Below are 19,909 nucleotides of genomic sequence, written 5' to 3'. Positions count from 1 at the left end.
ATACATACATGCACATATGTACAGACACATAAGTATAGTGTATGTGTATATATATATATATATATATATATAATACAATAGAAGAACATCTTTTTACATTTTATACAACTAACAAAGAAATTACAATTTTTCAAAAAAAGTTTATTTATAAACACAATACAATTTATAAATCAATTAAGTAAATGATATATTTATTGTACTATATCTAGATCATGTCAGTTTCTTTAATCTATTATCTATTATCTAGTAACAAAATTTGTAATGAAGGTTGTAATTTAACATATCTTTCTAACAAGTTCATTGTTATTTTGTTTACAATAAAAATTTTCTTCTAACGTTAATTATTTATATCATCGTTAAGGATTATAGAATAGGACTCTAATTATTCTATTCTACTCCAAACTGACTACTATGCACACACACACACACACACACACATACACACACACACACTCACTCACTCACTCACTCACTCACTCACTCACTCATACATAAATACTTTATTACGTATCTCATCACACCATCAGGCCTCCGTTTCTTGCTCTCCTTTCTACTTTTTTATACAAATATAAATAAACTGCCCATTTGCAAATACTTATCGGATCGATCAAACTCGATCATTGGAATCTGTTGGAATCTTTTGCTGCTCGAACGCTGTTGCCATGAAAGATTATTAAAAAATCAGCTGTGACAGCTGGATACCCAACCCTTAATTCGCAAACACAGTAAAATAGTAAACTTCAAGTCTTAAGGAATTGACCAATCATAGTCGATTATTCTTCTCACATTCAACTGTGATTGATCAATTTTTTAAGATTTAAGGCTTACTATTCTATTGTATGTGCGGACTTGGAGTTTAGAACTTTCACTTGTCACACTTTCTGAAGGAAGAAACATAAAAAATTCCCACTAGATCCATGTTCCACAAAATCTATTACAGTAATTAACAAGACAATCTTAAATCCTGCTGTGGAAATCGTGGAAAAGATAAAGATAATTCGTGGAGGAAAGAAAGTGCGAGATGTAACGCTTACCGAACCTTGTTTTATCTCTCAGGTGTAGAATACGCCGAGGAGAATGATGATCAGCTCGGACATTCCTCTCGTCGGTTGACGTGCGCCATGCAGGATAGAATTATCATACGCTATATGCACGAGCTGTTATCTGAGGTGGTGCTCGAATTTCGCGACTTCCGCCTCGATAAAGCGCTATCGAACCGTAACGGCGCGCGATGACAGTGATCGTTTTTCATTTCTTGGTTAGCTGAAGTACGCACGCGAGCAGATAATCCTTGGTTCACCACAATCCTTGGATACGTGTGATCTGCGGCACAGTGTCCCGATTCGACATTTCGACATTCGATATACAGGATTATGAATTCGACCGAGAATCGCGGTCACAAGGACGACACGATTAACGGAATTTGACGAGATCCACATCATCAGCGAATTTCAGAATTTTCCCAGGTCCAGGAAAAAAGAAACGAAATGGGAGACCATCGGCAACAGTTGGACTACTTAATCAAGTGGTTGGCTACCTTCGACCTCCAAGCGCCACATAATTCTGTAGAGGAGATAAGCGACGGTGTTGCTTTAGCCGAAGCTTTAGCTAAAATCGCACCAGAATGGTTTACAGCGGTGTGGAAGGCGAAGATCAAGACCGATGTGGGCACCAACTGGCGCCTTAGAGTGAGCAATATGAAGAAGATTGTAGAGGCTGTGATGGAGTATTATGTGGAGTGTCTGAACCAGCAACTATCCAACTATGTTAAGCCGGATGCGACCAAGATAGGTGAGCACTGCGACAGCGACGAACTGCGCCGCCTCTTGCAGCTGATCCTCGGTTGCGCCGTCAATTGTAACCAAAAGCAGCTACTCATCACCAGAATAATGGGTATGGAAGAGACGGTACAGCAGGTGTTAATGCAAAGTATCCAGGAGGTGAACTTCGAATCTCTAGTACCAGATGTACCAGACAGTGCTCAACAGAGACTCTATGCTGATTTCCAGGCGGCAGTAGACATGAGAGATCAGCTGGCACAGAAATGCCACGAGCTCGATCAACAACTTTCTCTGTTGCAAGAAGAGAAAATCGCATTAATCGCAGAGAATAAGAAACTCCAAGAGCGGCTGGACGAGTTTGAGAACCCAGAAGAATCCTTTAAGTATTCCGAGCGGAAACAAGTGGAAGCATTGAAGGATGAACTGTTCAAGATGGAAACATCCAGGGATGATTATAGATTGAAGGCAGAGTTATTGGAAAAGGAAAATTTGGAGCTGCAGTCGAGGAATGAGAATTTACAAAAGGCAGCTGACGAAAGAAATCACTTGAAGGACGAAGTGGATGCTTTGAGAGAATACAAAGACAAGGTAGAAAGGTATGAAATCATGATAGAATCGTATAAAAAGAAAATAGAGGACGCGAGTGACCTTAAGAGACAGTTAAAAATATTGGAAGATAATAGTAAAGAAAATATACAATTCAAATTTAAGTATGAGGAAGAAGTTAAGCTTACAACAAAGCTGCGTAATCATCTGGAATTATGCAAGCAACAGCGCACAGAAGCCCATCACAAGCTGGATGAAAAGAGCAACAAGTGCGATCGACTGGAGTTTGATTGCAAGAAAATGGAAGCAAAGCTGGGCGCTGTAGAGAGGGAGAGAGATCGGCTGATTGTCGAAAGGGATACCCTAAAAGAAATGAACGAGGAATTGAAGTGCATGCAATTGCAAGCCACCGAGAACATGGCAAAACCCAGCGCTGATAGCACCAGTGTTTCCGGTTCGGAAATGATGCCATTTGAGGTAAAAGAAAAATTATTCTGCCTGCAGATGGAGAACAAGATGATGAAGATAAAGTTGAATGGCAATGAAGACAAGCTGCCGAATATACAAGCATTACTTGAGGATTCTGAGGAACGTTTTAACACAAAGCAAGAACAACTTCGCAAGGCAAATCAGAGGATAATGGAATTAGAGACCCAATTGGAAGAAACGGTGGGTACTCAAGTTAGCAGCAGTGACAACGTAAGTCCGAATCAGAAGCTGTCGCAACTGCAGGACGAACTGCGGAAAGTGCAAGCTGACAAAGAACGACTGACGCTGCAGCTCGAAGAACGTGAAAGTGCTTTGCAGACTCAGAAACAGGAAGCTTTCGCTCTTCAGGAGAAACTCACGCGGAAGAAGTATGAGAATGCCGCGCTGGAGGAACGCCACAAGAAATATATTGAGAAGGCCAAGAGTGTCATAAAAAGCCTCGACCCGAAGCAGAATAATTCTTCGCCGAACGAAGTCATCATGTTGCGCAATCAGCTGATGGAGCAGCGTAAGATGATCGAAGACATGGAACGTTCCATGAAAGAATCCAGATTGCTGCGAGAGATGGAGGAGAAATTGATGGTGACTGCCTTTCACAGATTGGGCGGGAATTGCCACAGAGAGGTGATGGATCAACGCCTCGCGGCGCTTAGTGCGGGACAGGGTCAATCTTTTCTAGCCAGACAAAGGCAACCGGTGTCGAGACGTTATCCGCCTTATAACTCGAAATAAGGAAACGAACAAAAATAAGTTGACTTGACGTTTAAGTATTATTATCATATAAAGTGGTAAATGGTTATTTGAAGTGATATTCTCAATAGTGCGATAAATATGATATCATATATTTGAATTCATGAACTTGATCACAGATTTATTCAACTGCCCATTTATTCAGCATCATATTAACTCGTACCATAATATTAAAATATCACATTTATCTCCCTGTTACGATTATCTCAATTGATTGTATTTCTTTCGATGTAGATACAATTGAATAATTCTGAGCAAAAATGAAATATTTCCACTTTTTAAGTAAGTAAAAAGATTGATTTTTTACGAAATCTTGTGGAGTTAATAATATAGAAACTTCTTACAAATTGTTAACAAATTGTTGTTTTTTCTAATCATTTTTATATTATGTATCCAGCCAATTTTTTGTCTTCCTATGAATATAATGTAATTTTAACATTTGAGTTTTCAGATTTTCATTCAATAAAAAGATTTTCTAACTATTAGAGATGTGTCAACATGTTCCTATATCTTTAATGAGTATGTAAAAAATAATCGCACAAATATCTCCAACAGTTAGAAAAGCAAACTAAATTTTTGTACTAGAATTGTATCTATATTGCGAAGATTTACCATCATTATCTTATCTCAATCAGATTTTCAATAAAAGATATACACATATTAAATTGTAAATAAGATTATATATAGATATTGGAATGTTTTACTTCGTTAGACTAAATATTACACAAGATGTTGAATATTCTGTAATATTTTAGAAATTTTATCCCATGTAGAGATATTTTAAATAATACCTTATATCGAAGAACACTTATCGTTTGAGTATAGTATTGTATATATTTACAATGTTGACGCTTCTTTCAACAGAGTTATTGACACTAAATGTACATTCATAAATATTGTTATTTGCTTTGTGCAGTAATACATGATAAACCAAATTATTGTAAATAATGTATACAGCGTTCTATACACATTTCTTGACTTTGAAAAATATAATATACATATAAATTATATAAATATTGCAACGCAAAAAATTCATATATTTATATCTTTGTAATCACGCGCGTTAATATTATTATGATTAACATTATTTATTTCACATATGTATAATTTATGTTATATACATTTGTTTTACAATTTTATTTTACAAATCTCCAATGCACATGGCAATGAAGAATAACTGGAAAACTAATGTATGGAATGTACATACAGAGATAATCATAAATGCGCTATATTAACATATGACATGTGGATGATATAGAAGCGAATTTCATCAATATCTATACGGTTATGATGCGACGTTTCAGAAAACAAATATTTTATTGTAATAGAAAAATGTTTGTTGAAATTGTTATAATTCATTATTAAATTTTTTTTATTGGCAAGATTGGTTGTTCGATAAATTACTTATATCTAACTTATACATATTTTTCTGTTTCATCTGTTCTTTTAATCTCTTCATAAGTATGAATTTATTTTACATGTCATTTTATACGAAAGAAATATGAGAACGATTCTGTACAAGTAAAAATTCTAATAATTGTTCAAATGTTTCGATATTAGATCTTGATCAATTTATATATCCTAAAGACTTCATTATTTCTTGTTTTCTAAAACATCTTATGTAATTGGAAGTATCTGTAGCTATCTATCCCTGAGTTTATGATACTATAGACGTATCAAAACAAATATTTGTATAAATTTTGACATTAATTTTCACATATAATTGTCTTTGTTTAATCGCTTGACTAGTTCTTATACATATGATTACAAACTGACATATACATATACATATATTTGTAATGGTAAATTTTTTAATTTTGATGATGCCAACAAGAGTACAATTTAATTGCTATAATAATTTGGCAGACAAATTCAAAATAGAATCAAATTACCTGGGACAAATATGATAAACTACATTATAATGGAAAGTTGATTTTAAGAAAATATATGCAACATTTTCAGCATATTTCATTCGACACTTTATCTAATAGAATAACATTTATTTATTTCTAGGATTGAACTGCTGATAGATATATTGTTTCGATTGCCATGTCACGTTTGTTATGTAACTTATCAAGATACATAGATACTCTACTATTATGCATGATTGGTTTTAAATTGTTTCTATTTTTCTGCAAGTTAGGATAACATTTCTGATAATAAAAAATTGCACTAAGAAAATTCCATATATTGAATTCAGGCCACAATACTTCGGTAAAGTAGATACAAGTGTTGGAAATCTAAAAGAAATTTAGATAAAATTTTAAAATGCAGAGTTTTGCTTTGATTACAAGGAGAGATTCAAGTCACAAAAATAAAATAATTTTCTTACTTGCCACATGAGGAAATCGCTAAGTCGAGTTTCTCCGGAAGTACGAATTAATAAATCTGGATTTGGAGACTTGTAAGTGTATAAACAATCAGTAATCAAATCTTCATTAATATCTTCTGGTAAAATATCAGCATCCTTTACACCTTGTATTATATCCTTAATTGCATGAGTAATTTCATCCCTTGATATATTATATTAAAAAATATATAAATTATATATATTTTTTTTTAATTATATAGAATATAAAATATTTATTTATATATACATCACAAAATTAATTGTCCAGAGAGTACATCATTATATCAATGATTTTTTTTCAAATTGTTTTAGGCTGTGTCCTGGAAGCATCTGTTAGCATTATTGCATCATTCTATCTTAATTGTTTATGAGACATAAAACAAGAGGATGATAAAACAGGATGATGCAATAACGCTGATAGCACACTCCCTGAATGTAGTCTACATGCAGTGTAATATATAAAATCAAGTGTAAACATAGTTCATTGTAATTATACTTACATGTATAAGCAAAAGCAAGATTTAAAAATGCTTTATTATTTTCCCTAGTAATAGTCATAGCTTCAGCAACTAATTTACATAGATCTTCTGGAATCAGGGACAAATTGCCAATTACACGAATACATACTCCAACGTCCATCAATTTTTCCCTGGAAATTGTTTATATAAATTTGTAATAACATAATCTGTATTGTGTTGCAATGTGATACCTGATTCAAAAAATTTTAAATGTTATACATACTTCTCTTCTAAGAGACGCTTGAACTTCTGCCTTGCAAGGTCCATGAGACCATCAACTTCTTCTTTGCTACGTTTAAAATTTTCTATACTAAATGCATAAACTGTGACTTCTACAACACCGAGATCCATACACCAGTTTAACATCTCAGTCATTTTGTCGAACCTGTCGTAAATAAAATATAAAATATGAAATAAATGAACAATAGGCCAGTATATCTGCATTCTCTTGAAAAATACATACCCTTTTGAGTGTCCCTCTCCCTTTTGCAAGTTTTGTTTATTCGCGTAACGTCTGTTACCATCCATGATAAACGCCACGTGTTTAGGCACTTCACCGGTCTTAATGATCCTTAAAGCTAGGGATTGAAACCAATTCAAAGTGCATTCCTTTAGCCACGACATCGTATTTTAATTTAAATTTCACGTTCAGGTGTACAATCTGCGCTCGATTTTTCAATGTTCCAAAAATTTCTGTCACATTCACTATTCAATACTTGTCGAACACAAGATATATAATACTCATTAACACGATATCAGCTGCCAGTCATCATCTAACCTTCGAATCGTAATTTAAAAAATGAAATACACTGTCTTCAAGTTGTTTTCGTACATTTCCGTCATCGTCTTAATTACTCGCTTTATCTACATGTTAATTTGACCATACCGTCGATAATACATCAGGTTATTTTTAAGGTATCCTCAACTCCTAATTACTTCGAATGAAATACTGACAAAACCAGGCGCGGTTACTTGTAGCTCTCTCTCTCTCTTTCTTTCTTTCTCTCTTTTTCTCTCTCTCTCTCTCTCTTTCTCTCATCTAACGCGAATCAGGGACGTCGAAATAACTATCGTGATTATCAACGAACATCTTTTTCGTCGAATGGTCGAATTCGAATCGAACATCTGCGATCACCGGCGTCAACGATTTAAGATCATCTAACGATACCTTGTATACAATTAATTCAATTAAAGTGTGATACTGTGACATATTTCTTTAACATATGCAGATTGAAAATGCAATACAGAGAAAAAGAAATGGAGAAAAAGAATTGATTCAATGCGCACGACATTCGTGCGAGCGTAAGTAAAGCGTGAGAGCCCTTATTTTCCTATTCATTCAGCGCCACCATATTGGCCCTCCTCTCTCTCACGTGAAATGAGTTATAGGTGCAGGTGCGTATCGCGAAAATAGAAATGATGGATGCATTTCATTTCATGCATGATACGCATAATGTATCATTTTATCTTTCTTTAATGTTCAATGAACAAGGATAAAATGATATATACATCATGTGCAAAACGCACCTGATAGCGGATTCGAACAGAATGCGACTTTGTGAAAATAACAAATGTACTTCATTTATAATTAATCCACACATACATTATTCCTACATGCACTCTCATGTGATGAGCTTGTATGTTGTTTACACTTTTTGCACTCAAGATCTTCACTTTTCTCTCTCTCTCTCTCTCTCTCTCTCTCTCTCTCTCTCCCTCTCTCCCTCTCTCTTTCTCTCTCTTTCTTTCCAACACCAGAATATGCAATTATATTGTTTCAGTACAAAAATTTTTAAGAATTTTCAATAACACGAAATCTAAAATATGTATTCATACACACGTAAGAGTATCAATCATGAAACTTTATCCCTAGAATGGAAACTTTAACCGTTGAAATTAATGGAGAAAATTTTCACTTTTCACTTTTCATCCTAGAAAAAAAGTTTCATGATTGATCAAGGTTTTTTTGTTCGAAATCTTCAAAAATTGTTGCACTTAAAATGAGATAAATATATTCGAGCGTTGATGAGAGAGAGAAAACGAAGATGCTGAAAAGTATAAGCAATGCAAACAGACTATATTACATATGCATTAATACATATACATATAAATATATTTATACACACGCACACACACACACACACACACACACACACACACACACACACACATACACACACACATACACACACACACACACACAAAATTATATGTGTGCGCACTTTCGCTAGCCTATACATACATACTGCACGTGTCGTCCTGGCCGTTTTCGCGATTGCGCCATGTGCACATTTTCTTTATTTCTCTCCTTTCCCAATTCTTTAATTATCATGCAGCTGCAACAAACAAAGAGATTCCGTAAAATTCCGTCCTATAATTACACATAAATCTAATCTGCAACGATTGCTCGAGAACGATCGCAATCGCGTACATCTGATACAATAAATTATGATCTTACTCGAATCAATACGCATTGCGTTTCCCAATGCAGGTCGATGTGATCTTTCACAATATTTGCCTTACAGATTTATACATACTTATTAATTACATTCGAAAGTTGTATAAATCAAAGATATACGATGAGGCGAGCGATATGAGCGATAGTAATTTCATTTTTAATGTAACTTTAATACATAATTTTTCTTTAGTTTTCTTGTGGTCTTCATCGCTCATCGTGCACAGGCATAATAATCTTCTTTTTAAATAAACTTTTAATTCGTTCCATGATGGAGATATTACATGCAGGAGAAATCATTGCTGGATTATGCAACATTCGTGTTTTTATTCACATTACTTTTCCGTCTTGTTTCGTTTCTATAAAACAAATTATACGATTTACAATTTTGTTTCGATCAAATTCATGATTCGCGAGACCAATCGCGAGACATTTTCAAGCGTGGCGCGCTCAATGGCGGATTCATCGTTTCGCTGATAGGCTCCCGGATGATGTAACCTGGATGTTCGCCATGTTTTCCCGTAACAGTCGTGTGAGGCATAAAATTTGTCCATATGGCCTTGCAAAATTATTAGAAATCTGATAATCGATCAGTTGGACGATACGCAGAAATTGCCGATTTATGATAGTGAAAGCCAAAAAATTATCATGTGAGACAAGGGAGAATGTGAGTTGACCGGGCCCCATGGCACTTGTGTAGCGTGATAGCAGTTACGCTCCTGTCCGTTGGACGGCGCGGCGCACCGCCATTGGGGGACTACTTCGTGTCGAGTAGGCAGAGTGCGCGTGTGCAGTGTGCGCGTTGCGGTCTCTCAGAGACAGAGTAGAGAAAATGAACACCACGGTGGTTATCGCGGCGCTAGAAGCCGTAAGCCCAATGTTACCGTCGTCTGTAAGTGAATAGGAAATCGATCGGATCGGCCGTGATGGAGGGCAGCGCGTCCAGGATCGAGTCCGGAATTGCACCAGGTAAACGCGGATAAGCCGTAAACGGTGAAGCGAAGACGACACGGATGAGCGTGTTGCCGTATACCGTCGCGCTGTTACGTTCCGCCGTCACTAAAGGCGCCCTGTGCATCTCTCTTTTTCCAGAGCTGTACTTCCTGATCGTTAAGTTTCTCGAATCGGGTATCTGTCCGGAGGCTGCGACGGTAAGTGAACGACGTTATGAGTCCATCTTCCATATCCGCGTACTAGCCTTATGATCGCGTCACGCGAACACTCAACGCGCTTTGTTTCAGATACTGAAGCGGGAACTAGAGCGTACTGAGGTAAGCCGTACGGCGGGCCCGACACTGTATACAACGCGACTCGCGGACCACATGGCTCGCACGTGGTTTCTGCTTGTCAAAACATTAGAATCTCAAGGTCACTGACCTTGGTCGATCGCGAGGTATCGCGGCCACTCACCGTGGCACGATCAGCGCCCCTGCCGATCGTGCTCACCCGATCGATCGGCATAATTTTTTCCCCCCTCCCTCCCCCTCATCCCTTATATGGATTTTAGATCATCCCTCTGTTCGCAGGTACTACCGGCACGAATCGATTGGGAGGGCAACGTGCATAGTCAGTCGTTCGAGGAATTGGTGAGTATAGCACGGCATCGTCGCGACATGGCGATCGGTATGGCGAAGCGAGTGTGGGCCCCTTGAATCGCCATGCGACGCGAGTCCCTCGGGCCGCGTCGCAAGGTGGTTCGATGAAATTATGCGCCGAGCGCACGGGAGTATCTCCGTCGATCCGCGGGGGGGTTGCTCTACCCCCTTTTGATCCCACCGCCTTCGCAGTGATTCCTCTCGCGTCGCTCATTCCCTCTCTCTTTCTCTGTCTCACATTCGTGCTGTGACTGTTCGCCACAGTTCCCCCACCACAGCCATCCGTCGGCCAATCACGGCGCGCTTCCGGCCATTTCGCGTGAGCTGATCAATGAATATAGATATTCACAGCTTATTTACGAAGTACATTCTCGTGTGTGTGAAGAGTGAGCCGCGCTGATTGGCTGGAGCGTCCGTGCGCGAGTATCAATTGGCCCGACGGTGGGAACTACTTGATCGTTCGAATTTTTCGCGCGATGTCGTTATCAGTTAGATAATTCTAATTGATTTTAATAGTAATTAGAGAACATTAATTTTCGATTTTGTGCGGTACTATTTTTTTTTATTACAATTATTTTTTAATGAACAATGAGAAAATGCTCAAATGATTTGATGATTATGAATCAAATAATTAAACAAATTATGACCTAATTAAATTACTTTAATGATTACTTTAACGAATTGACTCGTAGCTCTTTGTTTAATTATTTAATTCTTAATTAATTCTTGAGTTTTACACATCTGGTATAAAGGATTCAGAACATATAATGTTTAAATAAATGCACATTTTGATTATTAAAACTATGATTGGGATATTCATAGTCCGTTCTTATTAGACCATCTGAAATATATTATTTTAAAATGTTAATACTGTTCTGTGATTGTCAATTGTCTTATAACATTTCAAAATTATACTTAAGTTTTAAATATAAGAACCAATTATGTGTGTGTGAGTATCGATTTAATTTGTACTTCTTTCTGTGAATATTCTGGTATAATTTTTAAACATTTGAAATAAACATAAATAAGCATTTTTAATCCAGCTGGTCTATTTGATTCAAAATGTAATTTATTTTCTTACTAATATTTGATTGAAAATTAGTATTTGCAGATTTTATCTGTTAATGTAATATACTTTTTCTATGAACATTTTTTATTTTTTTATTAGAGTTTTTTAGTTTTATTAATTCAACCGATATGATTGTATAATAAATTTAAATAGACCGACAGAGTTAAATAAACATCTTTGACAATATTGACATAATATTCGATATATACTTTATAGATATTTGCCAAATTTTTTGATATCTAATTGTGGATTATATTATAGTGACTAATTAAGTGACAATCTTTTTAGGAAAAGAAATATCCTCACATTGGATCAACTTACTTGTTGCAAATATGTGCCAGAATTGGACCAGTGTTGGAAAAAGAAGTGCCACCATGCGTTCGTGGAGTGATATCACTTCTGGGAGCAGGCAGACAATCCTTGCTGCGTACCCACGAAGGTATAAAATCACAAAAGTCTTAATATTATATATATTTATTAAAATTAATATTTTTTCGCATAATAAATGTTCACTTCTATCAGATATGTATACATATGGCAATTCAGATATGTATACATATGACATTCTGTTTCTGCAGATTCTACGCGCCATACGTACAACATTTTTGATTATTCGGGAAGATTAGGTGGAAAACCTTTTCTGGAATTGGCCGGTAGCTTATCAGTGCCTAATATAGGTGAGAAAGCTTGAGAATCATACGATTTGTTCATAAAAAATATATTTGTCATGTGCATTCTTGAACAGTAGTCTTTTGCTTTGTATGCAAAATGTAAAATGTAATATATAATTTCATCGTGCATATCTTTATGCTCAATAGTACATGTACTTCAAGGACGTGAGAATTCTGGCCCTTTGAGTCGAACGCAAGCTATACCGACAAAGTTTTACAGCAAAATGAAGTTGTATCGGCATACGTTGGGCCATTTATCTGCGGTGTATTGTGTGCTGTTTGATCGCACTGGTACATACATCATAACAGGAGCGGACGATTTACTTGTTAAAGTTTGGAGTTCCATCGATGGACGTTTACTCGCCACTTTCCGAGGCGCATCCGCGGAAATTATGGACATTGCAGTGAATTTCGATAATACTTTGTTAGCAGCGGGAAGTTTAGATCGAATAATACGGGTCTGGTGTTTCCAATCAATGTCACCTGTAAGTACACTATCATGGATATACATATATAATAGAATTACTTTTGTATGTATATGAAAATCATGTTTTATTCATAAATTATACTTTTCTCAAGGTGGCAGTTTTAACCGGGCATTCAGGCATGATTACGTCCATCAATTTTTGTCCAATAGTATGTAATGACGTTTATTATTTAGTTTCTACTAGTACTGACGGATCCGTAGCCTTTTGGTCTCATACAAAGAAATCGAACGAAAGAGCAGTATTTCAGTAAGTTTTTAATTTATCAGATATATAATTGTTTATATATATCTTTGTGTAATATTATTTTCAACTTGTATAAACATTTATATATATATATATATATATATATATATAATTAACATATTGTTCCTAATTGTTGTTATAGTACAAAGCCTATTCAATACCATGAAAAAATGAGGCCCGGTCAAGCACAAATGATTTGTGCCTCCTTCAGTCCTGGGGGCGCATTTATGGCAGCTGGCTCCGCAGATCATAATGTAAGAGTTTACGCAATGTTAGGAGACGAAGGACCACGCAGAGTCCTCGAGATCGAGGCGCATTCCGATACAGTTGATAGTATTCAATGGGCGCATAGCGGCTTAAAATTCATTTCTGGTTCTAAAGATGGTACTGCAAACGTATGGCATTTCGAGCAACAGCAATGGATACATAAACAGCTGCTCATGACAGCAAAGCTCCCTGGGTGTGCATTTATTTCATTTCTGATAAAGATTTCATTTTAAAAGATTTTATACATTTAGTACAGTGTTATAAAAAATAATTTATTTTCTCCTTTTTTTTTTTACAGAGAACCAGAAATGGAAGATGATACGAATAAAAAAGCGAGAGTAACCATGGTTTGTTGGGACGTGAGCGATGAATTTGTTATAACGGCAGTGAACGATTACACATTGAAAGTGTGGGGTGCAAAGTCGGGTGAACTGATGAAGGTTTTGCGGGGACATAAAGACGAGGTTTTCGTATTGGAATCGCATCCAATAGATCCTCGAATGATTCTCAGTGCTGGTCACGACGGACAACTTATTATTTGGGACGTATTAAATACAGAACCAATGGTATGTTTTCAAAATTTCGTCGAAGGGCAGGGAAATTGTGCCGTTTTTGATGCGAAATGGTCTCCTGATGGTACAAAGCTCGCCGCAACAGATTCTAATGGACATCTTTTAATGTATGGATTTGGATGTGGAGTAGAGAAACTAAAAATCGTAAGTTTCCATTTATATTATTTCATCTTGTATCATAGCATTTCCAAGTTATTTTAATTTTTTACACTGTTTTTAGGTACCGAAAGAATTATTTTTCCATACGGATTACCGACCTTTGATAAGAGATGGAAATAATTATGTTCTTGATGAGCAAACACAAACGGCGCCGCATTTAATGCCGCCACCATTTTTGGTAGATGTAGATGGGAATCCATATCCGCCAGCATTGCAGCGATTAGTACCAGGAAGAGAAAATTGTAGAGGCGAGCAATTGGTACCAAATATTGCAGTTGGTGCCGGCGGTAAGATGACAATTCATATACAAAATGATGTAAAATAATTACTGTTCTTAAAAAGTTCTAATAATCTTCAATAACAAAAAAAAATTATATTTAAAATTATATTTATTAAATTAGAACGAAAATTTCTATATTAAATAGGCATGCAAGAAGTTATAGAAGGTCTTCCAGAACAAGAGCCAAGGTCGAACATTGATCGATTGATCGAGGCTCTTGCTCAGAGACAAAATATCAATGGAGAAGCCGCCGGTGCTGGCGATGATAGGGAGAATAACGTCGCGGAACAACCAATCCGTCAAATAGCAAGTCCTCGCGGTAGTAGAGCTGGTTTGAGGAGAGAGGGTAATGTTGAAGGTGTTCGGCAAAGCAGTGGTAATTGGCAAAGAGATAATACTACTCCATGGAATAAACCTATGCTCGCGCGTCCCATGAATCCAGCTGTAAAAGAGACTCAGTTTAAAATGATGTAAATATTACATGGATTTTTTAAAGTAATATAAGATAAATAACATTAGAAGGGCAACAAATTTTATAAGAAACTATTTTAAATGAATTTATTTTTTTATTCTTATTTTATTATTGTTTTTATTTTAATACATTAGTATGTTGAATATGATATCAATATTAATGTTAAAGAAGAACATACTTAATTCTTGAATTAATTCACAATTTTTTTTGTTATTTGTAAAGTCAAGCAATGGCTGATATGGAATTAGATAACTGGCGGCGGGAAATGCGACGGCGGCCACAGCCTACCTCGAGCACTGCCACTAATCAAGGCAATATAGGAAATAAACTTTTAAATCGCAAGCGTAATAGAACTAGGCACGGTTATAGAACTAGAGCAACGCGCGATGAAGAAGATGACGATGAATATGAGGTATTTCATAGTAGTCTTATTTGACTGATAAATATTTATTATGTTTGCCATATTGTAACGATAAATAGAAGAATCTACGCGTAATTTAACTAACCGTTGGATACTTTGCGTTTTTATAGAATCTTGATAACGCTGGCACATCAGCGAGTTCAGCCAGTAGCAATAGCAATGATTCCACCGCTCACGAGGAGGATATGTGCTCCGATAGCACTACAGAATCCAGTACTGAATATTCTGATTGGATTGCGGATCACGGACTGAATTTGGAGCCTCCCAAACGCAGTAAACGGAAACCTGTGAAAAAGCGATCTGTTACACCCCCAAGTGAGACGGACAGAAGACGCAGAAGGCGTCCTAAGAAAAAAGTATTGTTTATAGATTGTCACGATTCTTATGTTATTTTAATTTAACATTTTCTATAAACACTATCATCTTCAGGGAATACAAATAGCTAATGGTATTCGTGAAGTTCCTGAAATTTATCGACCTTCAGAATGGCTTACCGAAGTAATACCGAGGAAAGCTCCTTATTACCCGCAGATGGGCGACGAAATAGTATATTTCAGACAAGGTCATAAATTCTATTTAGATGCAATTAGGAATAAAAAGGTTTATGAGCTTAGTCCGCGGTGCGAGCCATGGACCAAGATAAATATTAGAGTATGTTTAATTTATTTTAGGGGTATTTAAGGTTTTTAATTATATATGGGATTAGAATATTTTCTGTTGAAATTTTTAACGCTGGAGAGATATATATATAATCATATACTAATCAGAAATTTTATATTCTAGGCACAAGAGTTTGTAAAAGTAGTGGGTATTAAATATGAAATACGACCGCCTCGTTTGTGCTGTTTGAAATTAGCATTGATGGATGAGGACGGTCGACTTAGTGGACAGAATTTTACTATCAAATACCACGATATGGCCGATGTGTTAGATTTCCTCGTGTTGCGTCAAACCTTCGATATGGCATTAGCGCGAAGTTGGTCTGAGGGAGATAAATTTCGTTGTATGATCGATGATGGTTGGTGGATGGGACAGATTGTTGGAATGGAGCCATTAGATGAAGAGTTTTCAGAATCATTATTTATGTGCTTCCGCGTCAGATGGGATAATGGGGAATATGAACGAATGAGTCCTTGGGATCTTGAACCTGTTGACGAAGATAGTGAGTTCATTTAATTCGATATTACAGTTGTTTAACATTAAATTAATTAAAAGAATGAGTGAAACAATCGTAAAAGATAATTTTGATATAATGTATATTTTGATATGATTGATATTCTGCTGAAATTTGAACTTAAATTCTCTAATTATGCTGTATGCACTAATTGTTCGTTTAGGAGTCCCCGTAGAAATTGGTGGTGCTGTTCCCGTCTTACCGGAAGAAAGACAAGCGATACTATATCAACCTCACGCGGAGGAATGGCCAATGGGTGACAGAGAAGCGACATGTCGCCGAATTATCCGAGGCTTGGATCAAGTAATGAGTCTTGCAATTGCAGAACCATTCGTAGTACCAGTGGATCTCAGTCTTTATCCAACTTACGCTTATATTGTTGAATATCCAATCGATTTGTCGACTATAAAGGCTCGTTTTGAAAATCATTTCTACAGAAGAGTTACGTCGGCACAATTTGATGTTAGATATTTAGCAACAAACGCTGAACAATTCAACGAACCACACAGTCATATTGTGAAAAAGGCAAGAATAGTCACTGACTTGTGTCTGCGTATAATAAAGTAAGATATATTCTGTTGTACAAAAGTTGTTTTGTAGAATCTTCGTATATACTTTTACGTTATTTAAATAACATTTCTTACGCAGAGAAACTACTGATGTGGATGTTCCGGCAGTGTATCATCAGTTAAATGATACATACCACTCCTCCGAGTCGGAAGAGATAGATGTTGAGAGACCTTCAACCAGTAAAGTAAGGTCTAAGAGAAAATGTTCACTTTTGCAAGAGATTTCAAAAGACTGGAAGCTGGCGAGTCGCTATTTGTTGGAGACCCTGTGGCAATGCGAAGATTCAATACCTTTTAGGTATATCGAGAAGAAATTGAAGCATTCTTTTTTGTATCTAAAAGAATATGTAACCGATTGTTTTTTAGGGAACCGGTAGATACATTAGAACATCCAGAGTATCATCAAATAATAGATACACCGATGGACTTGCGTACTGTCAAAGAAGATTTATTAGGCGGCAATTATGAGACGCCAGCGGAATTTGCAAAGGATATGAGATTGATATTTTCGAACAGTAGGAATTATAATACCAACAAACGTTCCAAAGTAAGTTAATATAATATCTACTTTATCTTCATATATTTCCGCATTTCCTTAAACATTCAATATGTTGTTCATTCTATTTATCCAGATATATTCGATGACAATAAGACTTTCGGCCATGTTTGAGGAGCATATGCGTAGGATACTTACAAGTTGGAAATCAGCACATAAACTATCTGAAACTAAGAAAACAAAACCAAAAGGAAAGAAGAAGCAAAAGAAGAAGAAAAAGAAAACAAATTTAAGTAATGGAACTGGTACTTATTATTTATTATTTATTACTTATTATTTATTATTAATTTGTGTAACGCGATAAAATACAAATTTTATTGTGCAGGACCTTCCAAATCAAAATCTACTCTTAGCGATGAAGATGATATAGACAGTGAAGACGATTACGACGACGAGGAGTCGGGTAAAGAGCAGAAAAAGAAAGATTTTGACATATCTGCACCTGGTACGCGCGTGTACCTCCTTTTCCAAATTATCACTTTCATATTGTACATATATGACAGAAAGAATTTGTCAGATTTTGAGACTACTTCTAAGTAATACTTTCGATTATTTTCAAATGTTTTCAATAAAAAATTATTTTGCGATTTGTATTTTGAATTTAAAAAAGGATTATATTTTGATAAAAAAAAGATTAAAAATTAAAATCGATATGTTAATTAACTTATATTAACTATATTCATGTTATGTTAGATCACAAACTTTAACAAATTCGTTATGATATATCCTTATCAGTCCATAATTTTCAAATCAAGTTTTAATCGATATATTGAGATTGTTTTATCAATACTGATTGCAGCCTATCTTTATAATTTTGATCGCCTGAACCAGTTTTTTTTATAATTGCTAATCTTTATTTCCCTTTCTAGGACCATCGCGGATGACAAACGGTCATACGAAACGGTCTAATTCTGGGCCGTCAAGGCCAAGACTGAAATTGCGAATCTGCCGATCAACCGTGTCGAAAAAGCTGAAGGATAGTGATAGTGACATTAGTGACTCTGAAGTAACAACAGACACTGATAGCAGTAATAGTGCCCCAGTCCGAAGAACTAGAGCGAGAACAGCGATACCCAGTGTTAGTGCTGATACCGATTCTGGAGACGATTACACGCCTGGCGGTCGTAGCAAGCAGGTTCGCAAAAATCGCGGCAAAAATATTAAGAACGGTAAGCAATCCAAATCTAAAGTGAAATTGAACGTTGTTGCGAACGATGATGACGACGATGACGATGAGGAGTACATTGCGGAGAGCAAGATGATTGAAGACAACGAAGATGAACTTGCGTTGGAATTTTCAGAAGAGAGCGAAGAGGAAAAGATCATCAAAAGAGATACTAGGTCACGAAAGTTAGTGTCTGAGAATGTGCAGAACGTCCAAAAATATACTACTAATAATGGGAAAGACGATAATAGCGATAGCGAGAGCGAAGAAGATGACAATGATGAAGAACAAGAGGAACCAGAAGAAGAAGAAGAAGAAGAAGAAGAAGAAGAAGAAGAAGAAGAAGAGGAAGAAGAGCAGCCACAATTACAACGTAAGACTAATAGTCAAGACTCGGAGGACAGTGATTATTCTGACAAAAAATACAAATCGTCGCGCTCGAGCCGTCGAAAGCCGCGCAGTTCTATGGAATCAGAGGACACGAGGCAACATTATGGCAGCAGCAGACGATCCTCGGCTCGGAAGCGTCCTTATTACAATGAGGATAGCGACGACAGTACCACGATGCCAGTGAGAAACCGGCGTAAGATCAAGCGTCGCTCATACGCTGAGGATAGCGATGAGAGCGTGCCAGAGCCTGGCATTAGTATAAGTAGTCGAGGTCGTATACGTAAAATGACACCGCGCGCCCGCGCTTATCTTTTAGAATCGCCCTAACGGCATCTCTAGATAAAAATGACATTAAAGGATTGATAAGGATTTTAAAGACTGTAGTGTGTGCTGCGTATTGAAAACTCAGATCATTATCACTCGAAGAAACTGTCCAAAGAAGAAATTTTTAATCGTTCTTCTTGATCTTGAGGTTGTCTCGACGCTTGCTTCGTCGGCGCTATTTTCCATAATGTATGGAATTGCGATGCAACATGAATCTCCGACAGAGACACTGATGTAGTCTTAGGAGATAACGCAGTGGAAATTGGAGCGAGATATTTTATTTAGTTTTTTCTCTTACGCTCTTGATTAAGATGTTTACCTGTATAAAATATTACAATTGTCACAGAGCGAACCGTATCGGACGCTTCTGCTAAGTACTTCTATTTTTATGAAATAGCTTGAAGAAAGTGTTCTTTTCTTTTTATATTGACCTGTCGATTTGGACAATGCATTGGCTCTATGGTACAAACAGTGTGAACAAATACATGATATTTTGATCACTCTACCGTTTTATTTGCAGGTTCAACCAAATTAAATAACGATAGGTAAATCTATATAAAGTTCCACTTATTCTAAAGAAGATTATATCGAAAATTCTATGTATA

General features: G+C 36.2%; 3 protein-coding genes across 4 annotated transcripts; 2 read left to right on the top strand and 1 right to left on the bottom strand.

The window, feature by feature from the left end:
• Window positions 1-849: 849 nt before the first annotated feature.
• Window positions 850-3,960, top strand: LOC108688761 (protein Hook homolog). Its single transcript, XM_018195140.1, has one exon. It carries the CDS (start codon window positions 1,488-1,490, stop codon window positions 3,546-3,548), a length of 2,061 nt encoding a protein of 686 aa, XP_018050629.1. The 5' UTR covers window positions 850-1,487; the 3' UTR covers window positions 3,549-3,960.
• Window positions 3,961-5,463: 1,503 nt separating this feature from the next.
• Window positions 5,464-7,387, bottom strand: LOC108688720 (dehydrodolichyl diphosphate synthase complex subunit DHDDS-like). The gene is made up of 5 exons (XM_018195078.1): window positions 6,898-7,387; window positions 6,658-6,819; window positions 6,413-6,565; window positions 5,899-6,079; window positions 5,464-5,806 (listed from the first exon to the last, which is right to left on the bottom strand). Exons 1-5 carry the CDS (start codon window positions 7,056-7,058, stop codon window positions 5,576-5,578), a joined length of 888 nt encoding a protein of 295 aa, XP_018050567.1. The 5' UTR covers window positions 7,059-7,387; the 3' UTR covers window positions 5,464-5,575.
• Window positions 7,388-9,721: 2,334 nt separating this feature from the next.
• Window positions 9,722-19,571, top strand: LOC108688780 (PH-interacting protein). 2 transcript variants are annotated; one of them, XM_018195187.1, is made up of 22 exons: window positions 9,722-9,858; window positions 9,982-10,040; window positions 10,131-10,160; window positions 10,416-10,475; window positions 11,842-11,992; window positions 12,132-12,230; window positions 12,372-12,709; window positions 12,804-12,958; window positions 13,098-13,415; window positions 13,521-13,938; window positions 14,015-14,240; window positions 14,379-14,703; window positions 14,928-15,117; window positions 15,237-15,482; window positions 15,556-15,777; window positions 15,910-16,288; window positions 16,464-16,863; window positions 16,949-17,167; window positions 17,236-17,416; window positions 17,502-17,670; window positions 17,751-17,828; window positions 18,295-19,571. In XM_018195187.1, the coding sequence occupies exons 1-22, from the start codon at window positions 9,816-9,818 to the stop codon at window positions 19,305-19,307; spliced, it is 5,319 nt and encodes a 1,772-aa protein (XP_018050676.1). In that variant the 5' UTR covers window positions 9,722-9,815; the 3' UTR covers window positions 19,308-19,571. The 2 variants fall into 2 exon arrangements, with proteins under 2 accessions (XP_018050676.1, XP_018050675.1); XM_018195186.1 differs by having other exon boundaries at window positions 17,751-17,870.
• Window positions 19,572-19,909: the final 338 nt, after the last annotated feature.

This window comes from Atta colombica, unplaced genomic scaffold (genome assembly GCF_001594045.1).
Source record: "Atta colombica isolate Treedump-2 unplaced genomic scaffold, Acol1.0 scaffold238, whole genome shotgun sequence".
In the NCBI taxonomy this organism is placed as follows: domain Eukaryota; kingdom Metazoa; phylum Arthropoda; class Insecta; order Hymenoptera; family Formicidae; genus Atta; species Atta colombica.
The sequence above is the reverse complement of the archived record's forward strand: the minus strand, read 5'-3'. Positions and strand labels throughout refer to the sequence as shown.